General features: G+C 36.0%; 2 protein-coding genes and 1 pseudogene across 2 annotated transcripts; 1 reads left to right on the top strand and 2 right to left on the bottom strand.

Moving 5' to 3' along the window:
• Positions 1-11400: 11400 nt before the first annotated feature.
• LOC113712956 (RNA-binding protein 2-like) lies at positions 11401-14741 on the bottom strand. The gene is made up of 7 exons (XM_027236614.2): positions 14589-14741; positions 14390-14484; positions 12822-12958; positions 12451-12736; positions 12268-12329; positions 12075-12156; positions 11401-11780 (listed from the first exon to the last, which is right to left on the bottom strand). The coding sequence occupies exons 2-7, from the start codon at positions 14475-14477 to the stop codon at positions 11677-11679; spliced, it is 759 nt and encodes a 252-aa protein (XP_027092415.1). The 5' UTR covers positions 14478-14484; positions 14589-14741; the 3' UTR covers positions 11401-11676.
• A 3157-nt stretch (positions 14742-17898) lies between these two features.
• LOC113711572 (uncharacterized) lies at positions 17899-19583 on the top strand. Its single transcript, XM_027234729.1, has 5 exons — positions 17899-18117; positions 18278-18418; positions 18528-18647; positions 19082-19177; positions 19398-19583. Exons 1-5 carry the CDS (start codon positions 17899-17901, stop codon positions 19581-19583), a joined length of 762 nt encoding a protein of 253 aa, XP_027090530.1.
• A 4636-nt stretch (positions 19584-24219) lies between these two features.
• Positions 24220-26063, bottom strand: LOC113711571 (ABC transporter G family member 10-like; annotated as a pseudogene).
• Positions 26064-26543: the final 480 nt, after the last annotated feature.

The raw sequence follows: 26543 nt of genomic DNA, 5'->3' as shown, positions 1-26543 counted from the left end.
GATAGCAGCATCTCAAGAAGCTACGAAAGCAAGCATGAGAACGTATTTATATACCATTATCAACCCCTTTTAATTATAACTTTAGAGGAATGTGATAATATTGGTGCTTGGCAAACTTGAAATGTAAGAGATTTTAATCGATTTAAAATAGGAGTTTTGTAGCAAGTAACTTTAACACTTGTTTTAGTCGGATTACCTACACTAATTATGTGAATTTTAAACACTCCTGGCCATTAAGAATCTCACTTGATTGCTAGTAGATTATTCAAGAAATTGCATATATTTTTGTCTTGCAGTTGCAGGTGTATTGCAGCCCAACATACTTACCCCTCCAGCTGCTGCCATTGCAGCTTTTAGAGCATCAGTATCTACAAGGGATCCACCAATCCCTGCATTGTTCACTGACACCATTCAAAAAAAATTTAAAAAAATAAAAAAGATAAAGGTGACAGCAATCTAATGTTTGTACTTTTATTTAATTTATCGTAGGATCGTTATAACGTAACACTCAAAGATTGGAAACTGTTAAATGACAAAACCAAAAGAACTACAAGATTAACAATTACTAGAAGCTAAATTAAGTAAACAATATAAAAAAATAACTCAATTTATAATTTTCTAACAATACCAAGATATCAAGCCTCCCAAACTGAGTCTTGACAAATTCAGCTAGGGAGGCCACACTGGAAGAGTCTTCCACATCAAGCTGATGAAAGAGCAAATCCTGATCAGAAAAGTCATTAGACTCTTTGAGCTTCTCCACAGCATCAACTCCCCTCTTCTTATCTCTAGCAGTCAGCAGTACAATGATCCCTTGAGAAGCCAATTGCCTGCAGATTTCAAATCCTATTCCTTTGTTTGCACCTGTAACAACTGCATGTCTGCCATTAAAAGGAAAAAAAAGTTACAACGAAAAGAATGGTCTCCACAATCTTTTACTAGGATTCTTTAAATTATAACTCGTACCTCTTTTGTGCATTACCATTGGTTGCTCCTGCCATGAGTGCTAAAGAGGCAAAGATGTTTGAACAAGAGAGTCATGAGTTCTTTGGCTTTTTCTTCAATTACCGAATGCTGACACACATGTGGAAATATGGAATGTAAGATAAGCTTATATAGGAACTAAGAATTCACGAATGCACGTAAACATGCGAATAGATACTCAGCAATTTGAGGTTTAGCTATTCCAAAATTTAAAGTAATAGGTTTATTAGAAATATCAATACCTGTTCAATCAGGTAAGCTTTCATGATATTGTGGTGGGAAACATGTAGATTTACATAAACATGTTCTTGATCCACTATCAATATATGCTGCAAAGTATTCAACTTTATAGTCTTTATAGGTTATTCTATAGGTATATAAATCCTATATTGATTCATCATTTTGATGCCCAAATTTAAGTCAAAATTTTAAGTTTGGATTGACTAACAAGATATTCATATTTATCATTCTTGATGTAAAAAATATTTTTGTTTCTAAAGTGTATCAGGATGTGTAATATTTATTGATACGGTACCAAACAGGTTTGAAATATCTTCCATTAAATTTTTCAAGAGAATATAGTGCATACCATATCTAAGGTAACAATTTCTTATTAACAAAAGAAAAGGGTCCAACACGCTTCCATAGCTAAATCTGATTTTTGACAAAACTCCACCTACCTCCCGGAGAATTTCTTACTTGAGCGTTGTGATCTCCAACCACTAGGATGACTTCCTTTAAGGATCGTTTCAGATTTTTGCAGTACAGTTTAATTTCGTTTCCTACCTCTAAGCATACTCAGATGCAAAGTAAGAAAAGTTCTGAAGAAAACTTCTTCTTTTATTAATGAAGAGATTGTAGTACAAGATAAGTTTGGCACACTACTCTCTCCCTCTCTCTCTCTCTCTCCACTAAACATGAGAGAAAATTTTACAAGACAATTGGCTTCTTCGGTATGTTGAGTTGCCAAATTAAGTTGAATTGAAAGTTGTATTCCAAGTTGAGTTCCCTTTTTCACATGCTATCTACCTATTTATATAGGTTGGCGGATCTCATTGCTGGACTAGGATACTTTTACTAGGATTCTTTAAATTATAACTCGTACCTCTTTTGTGCATTACCATTGGTTGCTCCTGCCATGAGTGCTAAAGAGGCAAAGATGTTTGAACAAGAGAGTCAGGAGTTCTTTGGCTTTTTCTTCAGTTACCAAATGCTGACACACATGTGGAAATATGGAATGTAAGATAAGCTTATACAGGAACTAAGAATTCACGAATGCACGTAAACATGCGGATAGATACTCGGCAAATCCATATACTTCCAAATACATGCAAACGGTTGCCGACCGAATGAATCTTCTCAGTTGTTTAGGATTGTCTAAGCTTGTCACTAATTGAAGTAGCTGTAGTTGTGATCAGTTCTACAGTTGCAATAAGATAAGTACTCGTAAGCATCATTATTAAACCCAATCTAACCTGACGGTTCAACCGGTCAATCCGGTGAATCGGCCATGAAACCGGACTGAGTTGCTAATTGGATTGTTTGAGCAATAAATCCGTTGACTTGTCAACGGACAGGTGGTTCAACCAGTCAATTCGGCTGAACTTGAGGCCTTACATATAAAAGTAAAGTTCAATCACCACTGGACCAACAACCCATTTTGTACTTGTTTGGTCCTTCTTATATCATATATTAAATTTTTATTTTTATTTTATTTCTTCAAAACAAAATTCGTTTGGAATCTTTTAATAAAATTTTATTATTCTTCAAATTTTATAAGCTATGAAATGGATTTAAAAAATAACATATTACACAATTCATTTTAAAGGCAAATATCATTTTTAATAACCTTTTGCACTTAAAATTCGGAGATAAACTGGATAATTACACTTAGATAAAATTTTATACTTGAAGTTTGGTGGATTATTAATTAAATTTAGGTTTCGTTAATTCTTATAAGAATTAATAATTTTATAATAAATTGAACTAATTGAGCATTTACTATGACATAATTTATTATAGTTTCAACCATATTAAAAATTACGAGACATAGTATTTAAGTATATTTTGTGACCTACCGGTTGGACCGCTCATCCACTAGTTTAAACAGTAACCCGTTGACCCATCTCTTTCGCCGTGTTCCTTTCCGGGCTGGATTTAATAACTATGCTCGTAAGTACTCTTTTTTGACAATTACCATACGTGGCTTCCCCTAAGGGTGGAGCCAATACCTCATAGTAAGTGGGATCAAATTTTAGTACACTTAACTTTAGAGCCTATTTGGATTGTTATCTTTTAGAGTCTTTGTAGAAAAATATATTGTAACGATTTGACATATGTGATGTAAAAAATGAATGAAAAATATGTTCACGAAAATTATAAAAATTTTTGGAGAAAAATCCAAAATTTTTTGGCAGTACATTTTAAAGAAAAAATAGAATATAAAAATAAAGAAGTAAAAGCTACTAATATTACATACATATTATTTTTTTTATAAAAGCAAGTTTCATTAATAGAATATTGGAAATCGTCAAGCACAATTTGGTTTACATTAATGCTCTAATGGCAAGTTAAACATGCACTAGAAATAATAGACCTGTAAAATATTTATAATTGTACACTATGAGCACTCATCTTCCGAAAACATTGTAAAATCAATTCATTATCAATTTTGTTAAATACATGCTTGTCAATGTAAGTAATTGAAGCTCTTGATTTTTTTTCTTTTGAATGTTTGCAAGCTACCATCAACTTGATTTTCTAAACCTAGATAAAATTCACAATAATTTAATTTTGTATTATAAAAAAAAAAATTTAGCATCCACTTGAAAATTTCTTGTTTTTGGAAACTTTGAAGTTTGAAAGAATCGATTTTTCCACTCCACTTAAGAAAGCTCATTTCTTGTTTTGGAAGCTTTGGAAGAATTTATTCTTGAAATAACGTCCATAAATAACTTGAAATAAATTCAAAATTCTTGTGATGATAACATGATGAATTTTCAATTGTTTGGGAATCAATGTATATAAAAAAGAGAATCTATTAAAATTTAGTGTGGTCAAATAAGATACAAATTTAAAATTTCTAAATTTTCTAAACCTAAAAATTAATTTTTTTAAATTTAAGTGGGGTCAATTAACCCCACTTGCTTCCATGTGGCTCCATCACTGCTTTCCCATTAGTGAAGTAGCGAATTTATGCAGGTACTCATGGTCTTCTTGTACTTTTGCATAATATTATATGACTCTTCTAAGATTTTGAAAAAAATCACATAACAATCATGTAGTTTTATGTAAAACAAAAATTTGACGAGGAAATAGTTTCCGTAACATTGCAAGTTTAAATGTTAGTATTGCCTTTATTCAAACACTTAATTCAATAAGGGTTGTACAAAATCATAAAGAGAGTATGTAGATTGATGCAAAACTATGGGAGAGTTATATGGATAATTATAAAGAATTATAGGATAATAAGTGAATACTATAATTTCATAGCATGCATTTTAGAGTGCATCTAGATCAACCACCAGAATTGGAGAAAATTTTTCGTTCATGTTCCATTTTATATAAAACTTCTAGGTTATTTATATAAGAGGTTATGTGAATATTTGAAATTTTAGGGAAGTCATATGATACCATGCATATTATGCAAAGCATAGAGGGATTATGAGTAATTTACCCAAAGACTTCGCCTGGAAATTTATGCCATTTTATAATGGCACAATTTTAAATTATTGTGGATGATTTGGCAATCAAGTTTAATGAATATGTCAATCATTTGGTGACCTTTTCTTGTCTGAAGTGAAATATGCCAGGTGGTAACATTTTTTTTTTCTTTGTCAACATACCTTTCTCTCAAACTTCAGGTCTTCAACATTTTGTTTATGCCGTCTAAACTTATCTTCTTTTAACTTACTATTATCCAGACTAAAATAGGCTTAATTGGGCGCAGGAATAATCCATAGGCAAAGTCTCATTGTGACATTGCCATCCCTCTTTTTATTCTCTTTTTCTCTACCTCAGCCTTTTCTTTTTTCTTTTCATGTTTCATTTTTTTCATCAAAGAATACAGCTTTTTTCTCTTTTAATTTTGTGAGATTTGTAAAATTTAGTCTTGAATTACATTTAAATCCTTATTACAGTCCTGAATATAGTATGTTACCGTAGGTGCAGTAGAATTTATAAAACCCAAGCAACAAATGTTCAAAAAAAAAATGCTTGAAAGTGTTGCTGAGCTCAATGCATATCAAACAAATTGTAGCATCTAGCAATGAATAATGGACGAAATCATTTGGAATCGAAATACTTCATTAAGAGAAAACCACAAGCATAATTCCAATTGAAACTAATTGAAAATTTTTGTGACAAATATGTTATATATGCCGTTTTCCGGGCCTTGCGTTCCGAACTTATGCCACTTCTGCCTCGTTGACATATTTTGAATAGTGAACAATCCGGGATGTTCTTTAATTCCAGATCCGCGGTCCCTTCAGCTGAACTTCTTTCCAATTGTCACCATTTCAGTAGCAACTCAATGTCAATTCTATATTTATGTCAGAAATCCTGTTTATTTAACTTGTCATGTGCTGTTTATTTAAATTTCTTTTACCCTCGCGTGATCGGTGGGATTGACACTGAGTTTGACATCAAGTAATGACATAGAGGATCCCAATTACCTTAAAATTAGGGAAAAGTTTGGAATTTCTTGATGAATTCTTGTATAAGCATTCATGGCTGCTACTTTTACTGCAAACTTTGCTAAGCTATATGCACAGCCATTCCCAGTTCTATGAACAAAAGAGAAAGTACATTGTTCAAACAAACATATCATATTTGCAGTGTCCTCAAGGATGATAGCTATCCTGGTTTGCTGCTCATCTTCCTTGTTAATCATGTCCACCACCTCTTTGCAGTCCGATTGGAACTCTACTGTCTTCCAGTTAACTTTCCAGGCCATTTGCATTCCCATCCTGATTGCTACTGCTTCCTCCACCTGTGGCTCGCTATGTTTGAGTTCAGCTCTTGCCCATGCTTTCATCAGCTCTCCTTCTGCATTTCTGGCCACGACACCTATGCCTGTTCTCTCCATGTTTTGTGAGAATGCGGCATCAGAATTTATCTTTATCGTGCCTCTTGTTGGTGGTCTCCATTTCTCTCCTCTGTTTGAATTTGTTGTTTGTTGAATAAACTCCCCAGCTATATCTTTTTGGGCCTCTATATACTCATCCCATTCTACTATAGCTTTTTGCACTGTTTTCCTTGGGTCTGCTTCTTTTTCATCAAAGGCTTTCTTGTTCCTTGCCTTCCATATTTGCCAAAGAATACTTACAGTTAGTGCTATGTGTTCCTGTCCTTGTTCCCTTTTTTTTGCTCCTAATATCCCTTCCCACCATCTTACAAAATTACCTCTCAGCTCCTTCAATCCATCCCATTGTAGAGGTGCTAGTTTCCATGTGGTTTCAGCAGTGCCACAAAAGAACAGCATATGTTCTATTGTTTCCACCTCTTCCCCACAGCTGCGACACATTGGACTGCCTTTACTTGTTCTCTTTTTTATTTGTTCATTCACTGGCAGACTGTGATGTAGGCACCTCCATATGAAGTGCTTCAATTTGTGTTTCATCTATAAGGTCCACACACTTTTCTAGATTTTTGAGTTCTGTTGATCATAGCTCGTGCTTCCACTATCTCCCTTCAGCCTTTCCATGTGCTGGCGCTGCCTTATTTCCATTGCCACATCATAGGCAGATTTCACCGTAAACACACCTGCTTTGGTGTATCGCCAATACAATCTATCCTGGCAGCCTGTTATACTGAGTGGAATAGCCTTGATCTTTTGGACATCCTCTGCTATAAACAAGCGATTCAGTATTTCCTGGTTCCAATCTCCATCTGCTATCAGTTCATCTACTTTCCTTAGTATGCACCGTGGATCTCTTCTAGTTTTAATCCATCCATCCTCAATCCCTTGTATCCAATTATCCTGCCAAATAACAACTGTTTTCCCATTTCCTACCTTTTTCCCTATCCCTCTTGTCACCAATTTTCTTGTTCCAAATATGCTTTCCAGGTCCAAGAAGCTGCTCTAGGGGTGTCTCTTTCCCAGTTCTGTGGTTGTGCTAGATACTTTGCCTTCATTACCTTACTCATAAGCAAATCTGGATTGGTGAGTATTCTCCACAGTTGCTTAGCTAAAAGTGCTTCATTGAACTTTTCTAAATCTCTAAATCCCAGTCCCCTCTTACCCTTTACCTGCGACATCTTGTTCCAGCTAGTCCAATGCATTTTCCTCTCATTCTCTCCACCTCCCCACCAGAATGTAGCTATCATCTTACTTATATCCTTACACAGCACTTTTGGAAGCTTGAAACATGACATGGTATACGTGGGAAGTGCCATTGCCACAGACTTGATCAGAATCTCCTTTCCTGCGTGACTTAACAAGTTCCTTTTCCACCCTTGTAGCTTGCCTTGCACCTTGTGCTTAATATAGCCGAATACCTATTGCTTTGATCTACCTATCAGCATAGGTAGTCCTAGGTATTTTCCACTTGCAGCCTCCTTCATATTTCCCAGCTCAGCACATATGTCCTTTCTCAGCTCTTTGTTTGTGTTTGCACTAAAGAAAACTGCAGACTTCTCATAGTTGATGGCCTGGCCTGAAGCTCTTTCGTAAGCAGCAAACATCCCTTTCATTTGTTTAGCTTCCTGTCTGCTAGCTTTATAGCAAAATAGAGAGTCATCAGCAAATAATAAATGAGACAGTTTTGGACAATCCTTCTCCACTTTGACTCCTGTTAGAGCTTTGTTGTTGAGTCTTTGGTTCATCAAGTTGGACAGCCCCTCAGCACAAATAAGAAACAAATAAGAGGAAAGGGGATCCCCTTGTCTAATGCCCCCTGGATGGTTTTACATATCCCATCTTTTGGCCGTTCACATTAAAGGAATAAGCTGCTGTGGTGACACAGTTAAGGATCCATTTTACCCAAATGGGACAGAAACCCATCTTCATCATCATCCTCCCTAAGAACTGCCATTCTACTCGGTCATAGGCCTTTGATAGATCAAGTTTTAGGGTCATAAAACCATTTCTGCCTGTTCTCTTATTTTTCATAAAATGCAGCAGTTCCTGTGCTAAGATAACATTATCAAGGATGTGCCTACCAGGGACAAAAGCAGATTGGGCATAACTAATGCATTTTGGGATGACTCTTTTTAGTCTGTTTGCCAGCACCTTTGCAATGACTCTTTAGATGACGTTACATAAAGATATAGGCCTATACTGGGACAGGTTTATGGGAGCTTCTACCTTAAGAATCAGGGTCACTATTGTTTCATTCAAAGCTTTTAGTAAATAACCCCCAGAAAGAAAACTTTGAGTAGCCATCACAATGTCATTTTTGCAAGTATTCCAGTATCTTTGGAAGAAGAAAGGGGACATACCATCAGGACCTGGATCTTTATCTGGGTGCATAGAGAATAATGCAGCCTTCACTTCCTTTTCATCCACTGGTTTAATCAGCATTTCAGTCATCTCCATTGTGACTGTACAAGGGACTCCTTCAGTAACTGCTTCAAAGTCATCCTGCTTAGAAGATGTGTACATTGCCTTGTAAAAATTGCATATTTCCTCCTCTATCTCCTGTTCTGTCTCACACCATTTCCCATCTTCCTTTTGCAGGCCTAATATTCTATTCCTTTGCCTCCTAGTGCTCACCCCTTCATGGAAAAAAGCTGTATTTTTATCTCCCTCTCTCAGCCATCTGCATCTTGCCTTTTGTGCCCAATATATCTCCTCCTGTTTGTAAGCCTGACTTAGCTTCAACTTCAACTCAGCAATGACCCCCTTGTTCTCCTCATACTTCCCCTTTTTTGCTTCCAGTATCTTTTGCTTCAAAACTTTTATCCCTTTCCCAAAGTTTGTCTTATTTTTCTTACTTTGATCTTTGCAGTTATTTTTCTTACTGTATTCATGGCTGCTATCAAGACTGTATATGCAACAGGCCGGCCGTTGACTTTGAGGGCTCCCTCTTTCAAGTGTTTTAGACATTCGTCAGCACCTAAACCATTTTTCTTCTGCTAGGTTATCGACATCGCTGAATACTCCTTTAGCACATCCATTTCGGAGTATTCTAACAGGTGTTGAGAAAAATCAAATGAGTTGCTTCTGAAGTCACATTATTAATAACGTAAAATAACAGGAGACAAAAAGGAAAAAAAAAAAAAAAAAAAAGCCATAGGTGCTACTATCTATACTGTGAAACATAAAGGCTCTTGGATTTGTTATCACAAAGGGGGTATAGATTTTTAAGGTTAGGTTGAATCTTCAGTTGAAGGAACTATAAGTTTCGTGTTCAGTAGTTTACAAATAACATAAGATATTTATTTGTAAATGACATTCAACTCCTGAAGATGCTTTGATGAAGAAATATTACCGACTTCCATTTGAAAAAGAGATAGAAGCAAATTTTAACAAATCTTGGCGATGGTGACAGATGGAGAAGATGAAGAAGAAGGGCTTCAACCATTCCTCTTCACCATAGTAATTTATTTGCAAATCCCAACTCGCATGTCTGGATATCAAGTCTTCCAAACTGAATCTTGACGAATTTGGCCAGGGAACCAACACTAGATGATTTAGCCTTACCAAGTCTTTTTTTTTCTATTTGTTTTTAGAAAAAATTTAGATGAATTCGATTCCAATCACTATCACGAGTCAGTATGTTTCCGGCTTTCCACGACCAAGTTGACCAAGAATAGGATATGTTAAGTCCTACAGAAACCTTTGGCTTTTCGATTCCAGGGGTGGGATTACATGTAATCCAGTAGTGCCACGTGCCTCACTGGCCAAAGCGAAACTTTAACTGTAGGTATAAAGATTTCACCAAAAAAAAAAAAAAATGTTCCGCCTCAGAAATTGTTTCTACCTTAGATGTACACTCACTGAGGGAAAAAAAAAAAAAAATTAGGTGTACGTTCTAAGTAGTAGATTTTTAAAAATAAATGTGTCTGCCCCAATGATTTGTCAGAGGAGGCATATATATGTGCCTATAGGTGATTTGATTTTTGTATGAGAGCCAAGTACATAATACAATTCATCACTTTGACCATGATTACAAATATAAGTCGAATTCTGTTAACGTTTAGTCCATTTGTGAGATTTTGAATACATCAAAGTTTGTACTTTCATGACTTTTAACATATTAGTGGGAGTGTTGGGGGGAAGGGTTGAGTTGGATGGTAAGTGTAAAGGAATTATAAATAGAAAATCTTGAATTAAAAAGCTCCCAATTTAGAAAGTGGAACTTGGTTTTGATTGCTAGGTGCTTGAAGCCAAGTCCCGTGTAAGTGCTCAAGGTTGAAAAGCTAATGTAGTTGGTGCAGTTTTGTGCTGTTAGTTCCTCACATTTCTGGTTAAGAATGAGGTGGCTTGTCATTTTTACCCTTAAAAATTAAACATGTGATGTGAGCCTGATTTGTTTCATCCAAATTGAAGCCATTTCTTAAATTTCAAGCTATTGCTTCAGATGTTCAGATTGTTACTTTCTTGCTTTCAGATTTGGCAGATTATCTCTCCTTGGTCTTTGCCCTTCTCTTAAATTTCAACCAAGGGGGACTTTTTTTTTTTCCCGGATTACATCTTTCATGTCCATTTGCCAAGCTTTATATAGAATGTATTTTTTTTTTATTTTTCCTGGCTCCATGTTTCTTGAGAAAACTCTGCATGCCACCCATCTATTCGGAGGTATTTGGATAGCGGAACCCAGAGTACCATAACGCCATTTTATTGCTCTTTTTTTTTTTGTTTAAATTATAGTGCCAAAACTTGAGAACCTAATTTAAGAAACCAACTGCAGATCTTCGAATAGGCAGATCCTAATTAGCCAAAAATTTGATTACCAAGATTTGACCAGAAGAGTAGATTTTACAATAGTGGAATTCATCTGCGTGCAAGCAAAACCATCCTCAAAAGATTTGCACGTTTTTTCTATAGAGCAAACAGCAAATCTCTAGCATCATACCTGCAATGTTGACCTAGTATCCCTCTGAAACCACCTGCACTCTTCAACTGTTTTAGACTTAATTTAGGCAGTCCAAAGCTCCACCGTATTATACGTGAAGGGAGGATTGATCACCAGCTCACTATCTGATGATCTGGGCCTAATACTTCCATTCCATTCTTGCTAATATTTCCTGCTTATACTTGAGTCTATGACATATTCACAAGAGAACATAGTAGCAGGACGGGCATATAAGTGAAACCCAGCCCACCATTGCGTCTTACTTTTTGCGGAAAGACGCCAGAGGAAGAATCTTTGAAGCAAGAAGCAATGACAGAAAACCAACTAATTGAGATCATTCTAAACCTAAAACCTGAAATGCACCCAATGCACAAAAAGGGTTGCGAAGAACAGATAATTGATACAACATACAAACACCAGCTGCAATTGATAAAAGATGCACCTTCAGCCCTCTGTGCAACAAGTTTAATTGCTCCAAATAAGCTAAAACTATTGCAAATCTCTCTCCTGCCTCTTCCACTCCCACCACAAAGAGGAGAGGGGAAACAAATCTGCGCAGGTGTGTCGAGTATCAACTAAGTTCAGGATCAACTACATGAAATCGAGTATCACATAAAAGTACTACATTGTTTAATGAGTGCATTGAGTCAGGTATCAGCGGCCTGAAGCTTTTCTATCTCTTCCCACGAAATCCAGGGCCAGACCTTGGACCTGGGAACCTTGAGAATTGCAGCCGCAAGTAGGAAGAGTCTGGGTCATGTTCATCCATCTTATAACCTGGTAATTCAACCACCTCAAGAATTCAACCACCTCAAGAATTTTACAGCAGGATAAGAATAGAACACTACTATAGTACAACTAGATCCTGTACAAGAACATTCTTATCCACCCAAATACAAAATCCACTAATTACATCTAAAAACAAATCAAAATGTTAGAGAGAAGAAAAGACCTTTTATTTGTCCTGGCATGGACAAAAAGACTCTGACCACTATAAGAACTTCAATCACCAGATATAGACGATTTATGAACTGCTAAAAACTATGACCATGTCAACAGAGAAAAGATTACCTTGCAGGGCACTCAATGCAGTAGCAGCACATGCAGGGTCAGCAAAATCAACAAAACACAGAATTAGAGGATCTCCACCGCGCTACAAAGGCAAGTAATATCATTGTCAAATGAGTTGCTATTGAAAAGAAAAAGGATAGCTTAACTATGGTTAAAAGCAAACAAGGTTAACAAAGTATAAGTACCGACATACATGTTTGGATTCCTTGGTAACAAGTCTTACTTCTTTATAACCTACAAAAGGACGGAAAATATCTACAGGCAACGTTAAGTAACACATTGGCCAATGCAGATAACAAGAACAAGTATAGTAATTAAAATATGCATAATAAACAAGAATAGAGTTTGTTTCAAAATATAGAATCCAACAGGATACGAGCTACTTCTCGTTTCGTGCTGTCAGGAGGAAGTCCTTCAATATACAATGTGCTTGAAGCATCTGGAGGAAGAGGAAGAGTTTCACGAGTCCTGGGTATTTCCTCCACAGGGAGTTGACCACTATACCCCACCCTTCTGCTGCTTGGTGCGAGTTCAGGACCACCAGTCCCAGGACGACCAGATGAAACAGGGTCACGTATTGGAAGTGTAGGCATACCACTACCAACTGCTCTCAAAGCTGCTCCACCATAGTTATTACCTTCTCCAGAATTAAGAGAAAGTTGCTATAGAAAATAAAGTTTGCATGTTTCAGCAGGTGAAAAGCATAATGAGAAAAAAGAAAATCTTCCTTCAAGGTTTGAATAATACCGAATTCTGTAGATATCGGTCATATGCTGATCCAAGGGTTTTTGTATCCTTTACTATTCGAGGTCCACCTCGGTCATCATCAGGAGCTAAATAGTTATGCATCTCATGTCCTAATGTCATCCGAGATGGCGGAACATCTGCATTTGTTGAGAAATATAAATTTGCCAATGCACTTTCTATTCAATCAGAGACAGAAGCGTCATGCACAAAATTCATCCTCTCCCATTCACTCAAGAAAAATAACAATAAAAACAAAGTAAAGAGAGATGGAGATGAAGAGATACAAACACGCAAGTATAATCCGCATATTTGTCTACAGAACAAACTAAAAGAAAAATAGCTGATACCAACCATTTATGACCAAAATGTAAACATTTTGAACCCAAAGTGACACCCGAAAAAAACTGATGATGAATGGCTAGAAATTGAAAACGAAGTTCATCAAAGAGGTTACATAGTTGAAAGAAAATAAGATAGTTTACTGTAAGGTGAGAAATGGAGATGAGTGCAAAGTATGATCAACAATTAATTGATACCATGCATCAGAGGTCATAAGGAATCCCACATTCCATATGATAAATAACAATCAGAAAGTCTCCAATAGTTGGGATTTCATTCATTGACAAGTGAAAAGGTTAAATAGTAGTAACAATATGCCATGGTTTATTTACAATAGAAAAGGTTAATGACTTATTAGCTTGCCAGACATCAAAATTGAATTCTGCCAGAGAAAAACCACAAATTAAGATTGACTTAATTCCAATTGAGTGGTTTCTGTAAAACTAAGCAAATGGACAAGTCAAGTGGATTGAGCTGAGAAAAAGCTATATAGTCTATTGCTTTAGCAAAGATGGCATATTTCGAACTCAAGCAAAAAACACATTTTTATTGTAAAAGTTTTCACCCCAAAGATCCTCTCAGTCTGACCTTCAAATACCAATATAGCATCAAAAGGAAATCAAGCAGCAATTCAATCATAAATTAAATCTTAACATTCTAAACTGCCTCCAAAATTCAAAAGAGCTTAGCTAAATTCTGACAGCCCCATCAAAAACACCTTTGTCATTTTAAGTCTTCCAGTCCACCAAAATGAAGTCACAACTAAGACCAGTATACTTGCCCAATATTTGTTTCTTCCAGCGAAAAGGCCTCATGAAGTACATTTAAGAAAAAACAAAGTTTTTCTTTTCAGTTGTACAAATGTAAATATCCATAAAACAATTTGATTCACATGTTCAGGATCCTTGCAGTACACCCCCACGACCCAATTTCCCTAAAAAGACTATGAATAATTCTCCCAAACTGCAATTTACATTTTTTTAAAAAATTTTGGTGGCCTGAAAGCAACAGAGTATTCAAACACTAATTAGAGTTTCTGTTCTATACCTATTTTTATTTTCCTTAGACATTTTACACCAATTAACAACGATAAAACATGACTGAAACTATAACAACAGAACTTTTTAAAAAATTAGATACTATTCTTTATTTTGGTTTTCTTCATATTTACGCTTGAAATTTCAAAATTCAAAGAGAAAATTTTACCGAATTTCAAGTAAAAAATATACCGTAATCGGAACGGTGACGTTTAAGCATTCCTCCTCCGGCTGCTGGTGGTTGCATCCCACTTTGCCTATTCCAATAGGGATCCCCCATTTTTCTCCTGAAAAAAAAACCGCACCACGCTGTTTAGTATGGACTCATTCGTTTCAACCAATATAAACAGACTCTGTTGTGTGTGACTGTGTGTGAAAAATAATGGTAAACCTGATCGGTGGTGGTGGTGGTGATGAGGTGTGGTGAAACCCTAGCTCAGCTCAGCTCCGCTCAGCCGTCCGCCGTGTTTAATTTGGGGAATAAATTTGGGGATTGGGAAAATGATTCGGGAAACAGATCGGTGTTGCGGTTGCATAACTTGCATTCCCGTAAAATAGTTCATTTAGTCCTTCAAATGTTTCCACCATCATAATTTGCCCCTTATCTTCTTTCTTCACCCAATTAGTCCTTTTCCTATTTTTGGGATAATCACACTCTCCCTCCCCTAAACTAGGGGTAAGGGTTGCAAACGAGTCGAGTCGAGTCGAATTTTGGTCTAATCGAGTCGAATCTTGATATAATTTTAGTAAGTTCGAACTCGACGAACCGACAATTTCAAATTCGAGCTCGAGCTCGACTTGATTCGAGCGAGCTCGAGCTCGAAAAAAATAAAAAATAATTATTTTTATTTTTAAAAAAATAAATAAAATAATATTTTTTTCTTAATAAATAATAAAATACTAAGGATATATATGTAATTTTACTATTAAAATAAAAAATAAAAATATATATATACTTAAAATAAAAAATAAAAAAATATATTTATATATATACTCGAGCTCGTGAGCTGAGTTTAATATTTTGAACTCAATTTCGACTCGAGCCAGTTCGAACTCGCGAGCGGCTCGGTTTATTTGCAGCTAGGGCTGCAAACGAATCGAGCCGCTCGCGAGCAGCTCGAGTTAAGCTCGAGTCGAGCTCAAGCCGGCTCGAGTCAAACTCGAGCTCGAACTCGAGCTCAGAATATTAAAATCGTTAGCTCGCGAGCCGGCTCGCGAGTTTGAGTATATATATATATATATTTTTTTTATTTAATAATAAAATTACGTATATTTTATATATATTTTTTATTTTTTATTTTCATAGTAAAATTACGTATATATCCTTAATATTTTATTATTTATTAAGAAAAAAATATTATTTTATTTATTTTTTAAAAATAAAATAATTATTTTTTATTTTTTTGGAGCTCGAGCTCGAGTTCGGCTCGACTTGATTCGAGTCGAGTTCGAACTTGAAAATTGCCGACTCGTCGAGCTCGAGTTTGGTAAAATTCAGTCGAGACCCGGCTCGATTAGCTCAAAATTTGACTCGATTTGGCTCGTTTGGAGCCCTATTTACAGCCCTACGGGATAATCATACTTGGTGCCCACCGAACAAAAATGAATATGAATATGCCCCCACCAAAACCCAAAAAAAAATGAAATAGATGGTGCACACTACTTTATAATAGTCTGAAATCCCATGAAAATATTTGTTCTAATTTTGCCTAAAAAATGATTTTTGGTGAATGTCTACTTTTGTAGTTATTGCTAAGTATCTATATAAGTGGCCAATGCAACAAAAAAATATATACGTGACTTTAACAACTGAATTCCCACTATTTTTAATTTGAATAGAAAAATAACAATCGACGGACTATTTGTTATCGTGAAAGTCATGTGGACATCAATTCAAATAATAAATAAAAGAACTACGATTATAAGTTTGTAGGAATCAATTTCTCTTTGCAACAAAAGTTCCTCTCAATTTTCAAAAGTTTGATGACTAACGTTGTGATTAATATTAACATTGAAGAGAAAAACATTAAGTTTCACTTAACAATGGAGCTTAAAAATAACATATTTTTGTTATTGCTCTGATTAATCTCCACAGAGTCTTAGCCTCACACTTTCTGCGTCAATCACCTCTTATTAATTGGTTGGAGTTAGAAACATCGAAAACCAAATTTTGTTAATTTTTCTATCTTAGTTGAAATTGGAACATAATTTATATATATGCTAAATGATGCTTTTCGTTGAAATTTTTAGCTAGAGACCACTTAAGTTTAGTGCCTGAGTATTGAGGAGCAAAACCATAACTCCCCAAAATTAGAACGTAAATAGATATGAGCGCTTGGAACTTGTTTGATTAACCGATGAATTAGCTTGACAGCCTTGTCATTCTTTTAAGTGTTCTTTTTCTTCTTTTCTTTTCTTCTTCTGGCAGAGGAATAATTACAACAGTTAGAACCTCCCATATGATATGGCAGAACAAAAGAACGTTGATAACATCAAAGTTTTGCAGGTCTTCCAATGTGTGAACAAATGAATATGAAAAGAAATTCAAATTCGTCCTCCATGTTATCATCTTCTGCCATTATAGTCGAAGCAAAATAACTAATGCATCATAGGAAATATTAGGCAATCCAGTCTTGATGCAATATATGCTAATGCATCATAGTGTTGAAAATTCAGATACTAACCATTTTATTCAAATCATCTTCGCTACCCAACAGAAGTTGTTTGCTTATTCTGTTATAAATTAGACGGCATGGTGTCGTTTAAAATGATTATCTTGAAGGATTAATTTTTTCTATACTGACAGTATATACACAGTCAGTGTTAGATGAATGACAACAATGTAAAATTTGAATCCAACAGTGATAGTGTGTGCACTATCAGTGTATATAAGATTTACTCTATTTTGAAAAGTGCTTTTGTTTTTGTGGTTTGAGATGGTATAACAGAGCATTTGGATGCGTTGATTAGAGACATAACCTAAACAATATGCGGGTTATATTAGGAACTCGGAAATTGAAGGAATTAGTGAGGACTACGACTATATTTTTTTCCTTTTTGGGATAATCACGCATTGCCCCCTAAATGTAAAGGGTCATTACACTTTATTAGCTTCAATTTCTGAATAAGTACACTTAATTTGCCTCCTCCCCAAATTAACAGAATTAGTAATAACAAAAACAAGTAGTGTCATACTTACTTTCTTGTGACCAAAACACCTTTCTAGGCAAAATGTATATTTTTTATATGTGAAATGAGGGGTATAGTCAAATTAATCCCCAATTGTTTCTCCTTTTGCACTTAATAAATAATTCAATATCTTCAAGAATATACAACATATCTGTTACTTAATTTGAATAATTATCTAAATTTTATAACAATTTGATCGATACAAAGTGATAAAAACTAGTAGTTTCTAAAAATAATGAAGACCGTTACAAATTGACCAATACCTTGTTTAAAGAGACGGACCAGCTATTGGTTCAAAATTGCTGATGATCATAATTCTTTCAACAATGAATTAGCCTTAATCAACTCCTTTATTATTAAAAAAAAAAAAAGCATTAACTCTGCATTATATACTACCCAAAAAGTTTCATTGCATTTTTTAGTTTCACCAAAACTTTGATGTTGTAAAATATTCATTCCTTCTTTGTCTCATCCATCTGAGATGGCCAAATTCTTCTGCGATTAGCAACAGCATGGAAGATTACATAGTAGGGTTGATTGTAGCAGGTGTATTCTTCTGGACAATATTATTCTTATTAACAAAAAGGATCTTTCAAGAACGTTCATTTGATTTTAGCCTACGTGTGGTTTCTTCAATCCATGCAATTATAGCAGTAACATTGGCTTCTCTCTCCATTCAAGATTGGAGTTGCCCAATTTTTCCATTGCCCTCAAAGTCTTCTCCCATGCAGGTACTTCGAACGAGTTACAGATATCTTCTTCTTCTTCTTCTTCTTTTTCTTCCTTTTTTTTTTTTTTTGTGTTTTTCCAACTTCTGTTGTGGTGTTTAAATTTACAAAATTTGATACTTTCGCTTTGAAGAAGAATGTTGTTTATTTCAAATTGCTGCAGATCCAAACATTAGCAATCAGTGGTGCTTATCTCATTTTTGACTTAGCATGTTGCCAATTCAGCGACAACATTAATCTGGATACCATATTTCATCATTTAGTCTGCATTCTTGGAATTTGGGCAGGCCTTGCTTCTGAAAGGGTATATAAATAATTCTACTTTTCCTATTTGACTTTCTCTGAATTCTGAAATTTTATTTTTGGCGGTGATATAAGTTCCTTGTCCATATTTTTCTTTTCTATATATGTAGTATGGATCAGAAATGGTGGCGGCATTATGGCTTGGAGAAATTTCTGGTCCATTCCTCCACTTAAGAGACCTCCTTAAAGAACTGGGGTACAGAGGCACGGACCTAAATTTGGCCATTGATGTTAGTTCATTCAAAACCCTACACTCAACTTCATGATATATATTTCCATTAAAAAAATCTACAAAATCTGTCAATATTGATCATTTGCTTCCCACTTCGATAATGGGCAAAAAGGAGCCTTAAGGCTCTACTTGGGTGTAGGTCAAGAGATCAAATCCCTTGGCCTACATTCTAAATTCAGGATTTTCTGAAAAAATTTTGCCAACAGGTGAGTATGTACCCGTCTGGATCGATGATGATTCAATTTTCCCGAATTCCCTCTTGACCCCTTTGCATCCCTCCTCCCCCTAGTATAGAGTAGGAGTAGATAAAGGTTAGAATCTATCATGTCCGGCAAAAAAAAAAAAAAGTATAAAAAATAGGACAACATCAATAATAGAAATTAGAAAACTATGGTGAAGCTTCCTAACATGCTGGTGTTATATTTGCTGCAGATTTTGTTTGCAATCATATTCACAGCTGCAAGGATGATAGTTGGACCATATCTCACGTATGCATTTCTCTTTTCTGATAGTCCGCTGCTCATGAAGGTAAGTTACATGATTTAACAACAACTAAATCAAAGAAAGGCATGATTACTATGTCCTTAAGGCATGATTACTACGTCCTTAAATTCAACTATTTGCTCCATTGTTATAAAGAAAAACAAGCTGAAGTAGCACTTTCTCAATTAATTAATATTCTGGCTCTTTTTTTTTTTTTTTTGGTTGGGGTATCTTGTATTTACATTTTCCTTGTATATATATTCAGGCAGTGGCTCTTGGACTACAACTTGTCAGTGCTTTCTGGGTATACAAGATCGTAAGAATGGTTATACACAAACTGTCTTCCAAAGGCATGCCTTCAAGCCAGCCAGCCGTAGATGGGGAAGCAAGTTACAAATGTTGTGTTCCACCTCTCAGGCGGCTGCCCCAGTGTTGCGGACCGCCACAATAGCCATATATATATATATATATATATATGTTAGCTAGAGCAAATCACACTCTGCCTGGTCAACTTTTCAGCGTTTGAATTATGTAAATTCTAGAGCAAATCCCAAATAGTGGGCTTTTTTAAAGATATTCCCATTTTTTTTTTTTTCGAAACGATAAGTACTTGTATTACTAGACAAGAACTTTACAAGTGCGAGCAAAGGCTCGATTGAACTTTACAAGCGGCGATTTTACCACTAAGGAAACCAAAGTTCCTCATCCAAAATAATGCCTAAGGCATGAATGCTAAGCTTGGAGCTTAGTTGAGTCTTATCATTTCTAACTAGGCAAAAGGAGCACATATGAAACAAATCTCTTAGTTGAATAATGTCATCAACCACAGTAGCTAGTCGAATGTCACTCACTCTGTTTGTGCAGATATAGTTGAGGAGTTGAGGACTTTGCACTTGGAATAACACTTCCGTTAGTAGCTCTGCGGCAGCCTTACACATTGCCAATTTAAGTGCAATTGCTTCATCCACCAGGTTTGATCCTGAACTTCTAGCCCGTATCGCCCAACCTCGGTGGAATCCTTGATCACCTTGTCTCAGACTTATTCCAATGCCTAGGCCATGATTGGCCATATCTGAAGTTACTCCAATCCTCACTTCCACTGTCCTATGTTCTGAGTCTAACTGTGGTATTTGTTGATGAAGAACTGATGTTTCCTCTGTGCTCTTCCTAGTTTCTTTTATATCTAGTTCCACCATCTCTAACCATTCCTGGTGCGCCTTTTGAATAGTCTTCCAAGGCTCCTTTTTCTTACCATTAAATTCCAGCTCATTCCTAGCTTTCCATATTTGCCATAGAATATGTACAGACAAAGAAATGTGTTGCCATCCTTCCGGTCTGTTCCTGGCTTCTGAGATTGATGTCCACCAATTTCTAAAACTCCCATGTTGCTCCATCATTCCTTCCCATTGGACAGGGGCTAACTTCCAAATCAGTTTAGCTTCCCTGCAGTTCAAAAGAGTATGTTCTATCGTTTCCATTTCCGCTCCACATCTGCTACAAATGGGGTCCCCAATTTTGGTTCTACCGAACATAAGCGCTCTGACTGGGAGTGCATCATTAAGGCATTTCCATAAGAATATTTTCTGTTTGTGCTTCACCTTCAGTTTCCACAAGTCCTTCCATAGCCTTTGGGTTTGATCCTCCCAGCTTGTAGAGGTCTCCTTCTTGATTCTGTTGTGCTTCCTTTCCTCGTGACCCACCTGTAATTTATACCCAGAACTTACTGAATAGTTTCCATTAGTCCCATATATCCAGAAATGCCTATCTTCCTTCCCATTAGCCTAGTATTTTTTTTAAAAAAAAAAACTTTTTTTCAACTGATGAAAATACATTTAATGAATGCAGTGTTTCTGTGAAAATAATGCATTTAGCGAATGTAATTGTTTTATTTGTTTAGGCATTTATTTATTAAATAAATAACACATTAAGTAAATGCGTTTTTACAAAAAAAAAAAAAAAAAAAAAAAAACTCATTTACTGAGTGTGCGTGTTCAAAACTTATTAGGGAATTTTTTTTCATAAAAATCAAATTTGAATTATAATATAAACAACTTAAGGCCAATTTAGATTTTTTGCTTTTTCCTTTCTACTTATAGAATAAAAAAACGTTCCCAGCCATTGAACCATTCTTCTTGTGAACTTTTTGTCAATCCAATTAAGTAATTTTATTTCAATTACTAAAATATTAGGCTTCTTCTCCAAATCCAAAGGTGTAGCCTTAGGAAGCATTCTTATGTCCTTATTATTCGTTGATCTTTCTCATTACTTTTCCTCTGGTTTTGCGTATCAGTTTAACTAACAGTCCCAGTGAAAAATTGTTGACACAAAACTAAATAAGTAGGAGATTTTGTTTCTTTTTATTGTGACTAATATGAGCAAGCTATTAATTAGTGTATATATATATAATTATTAACTCCCCAAGTCAATCTCTTCTTTAGCCAAATTTCTGTAACCCCAACGCAAAAGCTTTACTCCTCGGAGTAATTGAGACGTAGTCATTGTTTACTATGGGCCAACGAGGCATTAGTCTAATGGTTAAGGTTGAGGTTCCAAGTATTAGAGGTTCTGGATTCAAATTCCCTTATCCTCTCTCCCGTTTCTTAAATTCTACCCCTCCTCTGCTGGAAAAAATTTTTTAAAAAAAATGTCTTGTACAATAGAATACTTATATGTATCACAAATATCTTGGAAAAAAAATCTCTCACTCACACACAATTTTCATTCTTTGCAATACACAAATAAAGGTAATTTTTGAAAAAGAATAAAATTATCATATCTGTGTGATATTCCTATACTTGTGCTTGTGTCCAGTTACTTATCAAACAGACATAATTTTATCAATTCGGCAATTTGATACTTTTAACATTATTTTTTAGGACTTCAGAATTTAAATTTCAAGCTTCAATTTTATTAAACGTTGATGATTACATCCTACAGGCTTCCACAAGAGTGGTCAAGGGTCCCAGTAATTGTGTTCCAGTTTCACCCTCCAAAAGTATATACAGTATGAAGAAGAAGAAGAAGGGAAATCTTGAACGAAAAAAGTACGGAGGGAAATGGAATTAATGGGTTAAGAAACAAATTTCACCAATTTCTTCTGCTTTCCAAAAAAAAAAAAAAAAAAAATCCTTCCATTCCAAACTACACATCTTGATTTAATTTACTGAGATTGAGAATCAAAGACTATCATCTGCCCGGGAAGAAGGAGTTGAAGGCGTAGGCTCCATATCATCGACAAATCATCCTCATTTAAGTGCTAAATGATGACCACTTTGCAAAAAAATTATAGGGAGATTATGTGAATAAATGAAAAATTATAGGAGATTAAGTGGATATTTATGAAAAATAACAGGGAGATTAAGCAGGTATTATACCTTTCATTACATGCATCAATTGCCATAACTGAAGATGATTTCCATCCGTTTTTAACTTTACATAAAATCATAGGGTGTTAAATGGATATTTTAAAACATGAGGAGAACTTATGTAACAATATACAAAACCACACAGTGGTTATTAGTAATTTACCCATTTGTTTCTGTAAACAAATCATCAAGTGGAACGATATCTATGTATGTTGAAATGAGACTATAATCTTTGTTTTGGTACGTGAATCTAAGTGGAAATGATGTTTCTAAACCATTAAGCGTAAAGTTTGGTTTGTGTTGGATATAGTATTTGGAGTTTCATACACTAACCCCGGAAATTTTTGTTTTCATAAAAAGGATCCCCAATTTCCATTAAACTTGGAACAGATCTGTTTTACACAAGGAATATCATTAGACCCAATAAGAGAATGGCAAATAATTTTCTTAGAAACAAGGAAAATTATAAAATATGCTAGCCGAAATACCTTTTGTCATGCTCAAGCACCATAGCCACAATTGATATTGTGAAATTAATAACGGGGAGGGATGCAAGTTACCAGCTTTGTCTCAAGAGACGGAGCTGTTTATATTTCAGCGTTGTCAAACTCTAGAACCCTGGATCTACAGTACGTTGAATATATTTTTGGTGAGACATGCAATATAGAACGGAAATTCATGCTCGAGATTGATCGTCTATATAGCCATACAGCTGTGTAAATTCTTGCTAGGTTCATTAGCAGCAGAATGGAAGGTTATCCTACCAACATGGCTATCATTAAGTTACTTGCATTTGGTGTAATCTCATGGACAATGTTATTCTCATCAACAAGAAGGATGTCTCTAAAAACGTTCACTCGATCTCAGCATTCGCCTGTTTGCTTCAATCCATGCAATCGCAGCAGTAATATTAACTTTCTTCACTGTACAAGATTGGAGCAGCCCGGTTTCTCCATTGGCCTCAAAGTCTTCTCCCCAGCAGGTATTTGGGCTGCCCTTTTCAAGGTTTTATCACCACTAGCATTCTTTCCTTGATTAATTTGATCATATAAGCCTGCAAAAGCTGGAGAAATAGAGGAGTGACTTTCCTTTGATGAATTTCTTTCAAAAAGCTGCAGCTGCAAACACTAACAGTGACAGTTGCATATCTCATATTTGACACAGTATGTTTTCAATTCGATGAGAAAGTCAACGTTGATACCACAATTCATCATGTAACCAGAAATATTGTGGGAATTGGGGCAGGCCTTGTTTACCAGAGGGTATGAATTTTGGGCCACTTGCTCTTCAATTTGGTTAGGCAAGTTCTTCATTGGCAATCCCAACTTATAATGTCCTATCATCTTTAATGATGTAGGGTGGATCAGAGATGATGGCAGTATTATGGCTCACAGAGATTTCTAGTCCATTCCTCCACTTGAGAGATCTCCTCTCAAAGAGCTGCGCTATAAAGGCACAAACCTCAATTTGGCTGTTCAACTTATTCTGTCACTTTCTTTCTTGCTTCTTAATAGCTCTCATACGACTCAATGATTTTAGTTCTAAAGCTTGCAGCAAAGCAAGTATTACGATCAATTTTGCAATACTTGTTACAATACCGCTACTAAAACTTTGAGCTTGACAAGAGAGCAGGACATGAAGAAACAAGTAATCAGCAAAGAAGATTTTTACGGTAGTTATACAAATACAAATTAAAAATTTATCAGCAATTGATATTTTATTCTAATTAATTCTGCTCCTGTAAGATCTATACCATAGAATCAGAAAACAGAGAATTCTGTACCCCACAATGAAAACCAACATCACAATTAAGTTACTCCATTTTTGTGACTCTTCTATGCCTAGCCTTCGTAAAAATGCATCACCATACATGGAGCAGCCTCCCTGAACACCGTCTACACACTTCCTTCGCCCCTTGTCTCCTCCAAGCTCATTTAACAAAAGACTTTCAAGAGGATACTTCATCAAGCTCAAGTAGTGCATGAATAGCCAATATTTGGGTGTTTCGTTATGGGATATAAAGTACCCAGAGAAAAGGAAAAATGCCCCCATAATGCCTGCAGTCGAAGACATTCCTGAGATGAAATTAGGTACTAGAGCGCTAAAGCATGCTACAAAAGAATTTGCCATCGAGACAACCATCCAAGCCACAGAGAGAAATAAAGAAATCCATCAATATCGCGTCTCAATCCAACTTGCCAGTAAACGGGGATAGTAAAGAGAAGAGCCAGTAGCAAGAGGAAGGCAAGAAACGCTATCGTGTTTGCTATAACATATGAAGATACTCTATAGGCTCCCCTTGAGGTCTCCCTCATTAGAATTACCCTCTCTTGCAAGAAAATTGGTAGAGCTTCTGTGATGGATGACAACAAGTCAGAACGAACCCCATGAATCCAATTTGAGTTTGGACGTCTGGTCTCTTTGAATTATTGTATGTGTCCATGAATATCGTCCCTAATAGGATTCCTGCGAGTAAAGCTTCAATCGTCCTTGCACCGTAAAGATCTTTGGTTCTGAAGATGTTTTGGAGAATCTCTGGATAAGTATTAGTACTTCCTCGCACGAAGAATTGCAGTAAGAGATGTGCTTTGTTTGAATGTCGGACGAAATGTAATTGTTGATCACAAGATCCGTGCTATCCTGTTCTACTCCACGAATTTCTGCATCACTTTCTTCCATACACAGGCTTTGTGAAACATCAATTGCGTATTCAAGTACATTGACATGCTGAGGAATCCAATGGCCAGTGGATTTGAGCCTTTCCTCCAGGCAATCCAGGGGTCCATTATGAACAACAAGGCCACCAGATAACAGAATGACCCTATCAAATAACTCTAGAATTCGAAAACCGGGTTGATGGATGCTCAGCAAGATTGTTTTACCTTGGTTCTTAGCCATAGATTTAAGCATAGTCAAAACATGGAGAGCTGAAGCAGAGTCAGGCCCTGATGTTGGTTCGTCAATCAAAAGAACCGCAGGATCATGAACTAAATCAACTCCAATTGATACTCTACGCTTCTCACCCCCGGAAATTCCTCTTCTAGACTCGCTGCCCATTCTCACTGCAGCAACATGGTCTAGTCCAAGCTCCTGCAGAAGGTCTCGAACTCTTTCTCTGGCTGCCTCAGTCCCTCCATGCAGCCTGAGACGCGCTCTATACATCAGAGTCTCTTCGACACTCGACAGTGAGAAGTGGGAAAAGAGCCTCATCTTGTGTCACATAACCGGACGCTCTCCGGAAATGTGCAACATTTAGGGGCTGACCATTCACTAGAACATGACCGATGACTCTAGACGGGACAATAACTCTAGCAAGAATTTCCAACAACGTGGTTTTCCCAGCTCCACTAGAACCAGCAATTGATCGTTAATTCCCCCGCTTTGGCTTCACAGTTTACATTTTTCAAAATGTACCTGGTCTTTTCATTGGCAGTTTCCTGCCAGGCATCCAAATTCAGCAGCTGATCAAATTTGCTCGGTGATAGGTTGTAGGAGAGATTCACGGTTTTAATGCTGTGATGAGTTTGCTGAGGACTAGCAATTGGAGCCACCATTGCTGAATCCATGTGGACTGGAAAGAAAATTGATATGAAGTATGGAGATGGATGAACCAAACCACTAAACTAGACCGTATTTTATACTCCTACATTCTAGACTCCAAATATGATGCTACATTTGCTGGTAGAAATGATGTCCCTAAAGAAAAAATGATCCTAACGATCATTGTTATTATTAAAAAAAAAAATGAGTTTCGTATCCTGAAAACTCTGGGCAGGTGGAGAGTTGAGATTTGCCAGACAAGATTTGAACTACAAATCGAGTGCATCTCATGTGAAAATGTACAACGCATACCGGGAAAACTTCATATCCCATACGACTTAGCAGTTACATGATTTTGGTAGATTAGGCAATTAGGATAAGCTACTTTCTTAGATGTTTGAATTTGATAAATTGTCTAGGCCCTTAAAGACTTGTGTTCTTGTAGGTAGCAATATCTCGAAATTATTAGTCCAGCTTTTCCCATGCTTAAAACTGGTAGGAGGAGA

The sequence above is a fragment of the Coffea arabica genome, chromosome 10e (assembly GCF_036785885.1).
Source record: "Coffea arabica cultivar ET-39 chromosome 10e, Coffea Arabica ET-39 HiFi, whole genome shotgun sequence".
Lineage (NCBI taxonomy): Eukaryota > Viridiplantae > Streptophyta > Magnoliopsida > Gentianales > Rubiaceae > Coffea > Coffea arabica.
The sequence above is the reverse complement of the archived record's forward strand: the minus strand, read 5'-3'. Positions and strand labels throughout refer to the sequence as shown.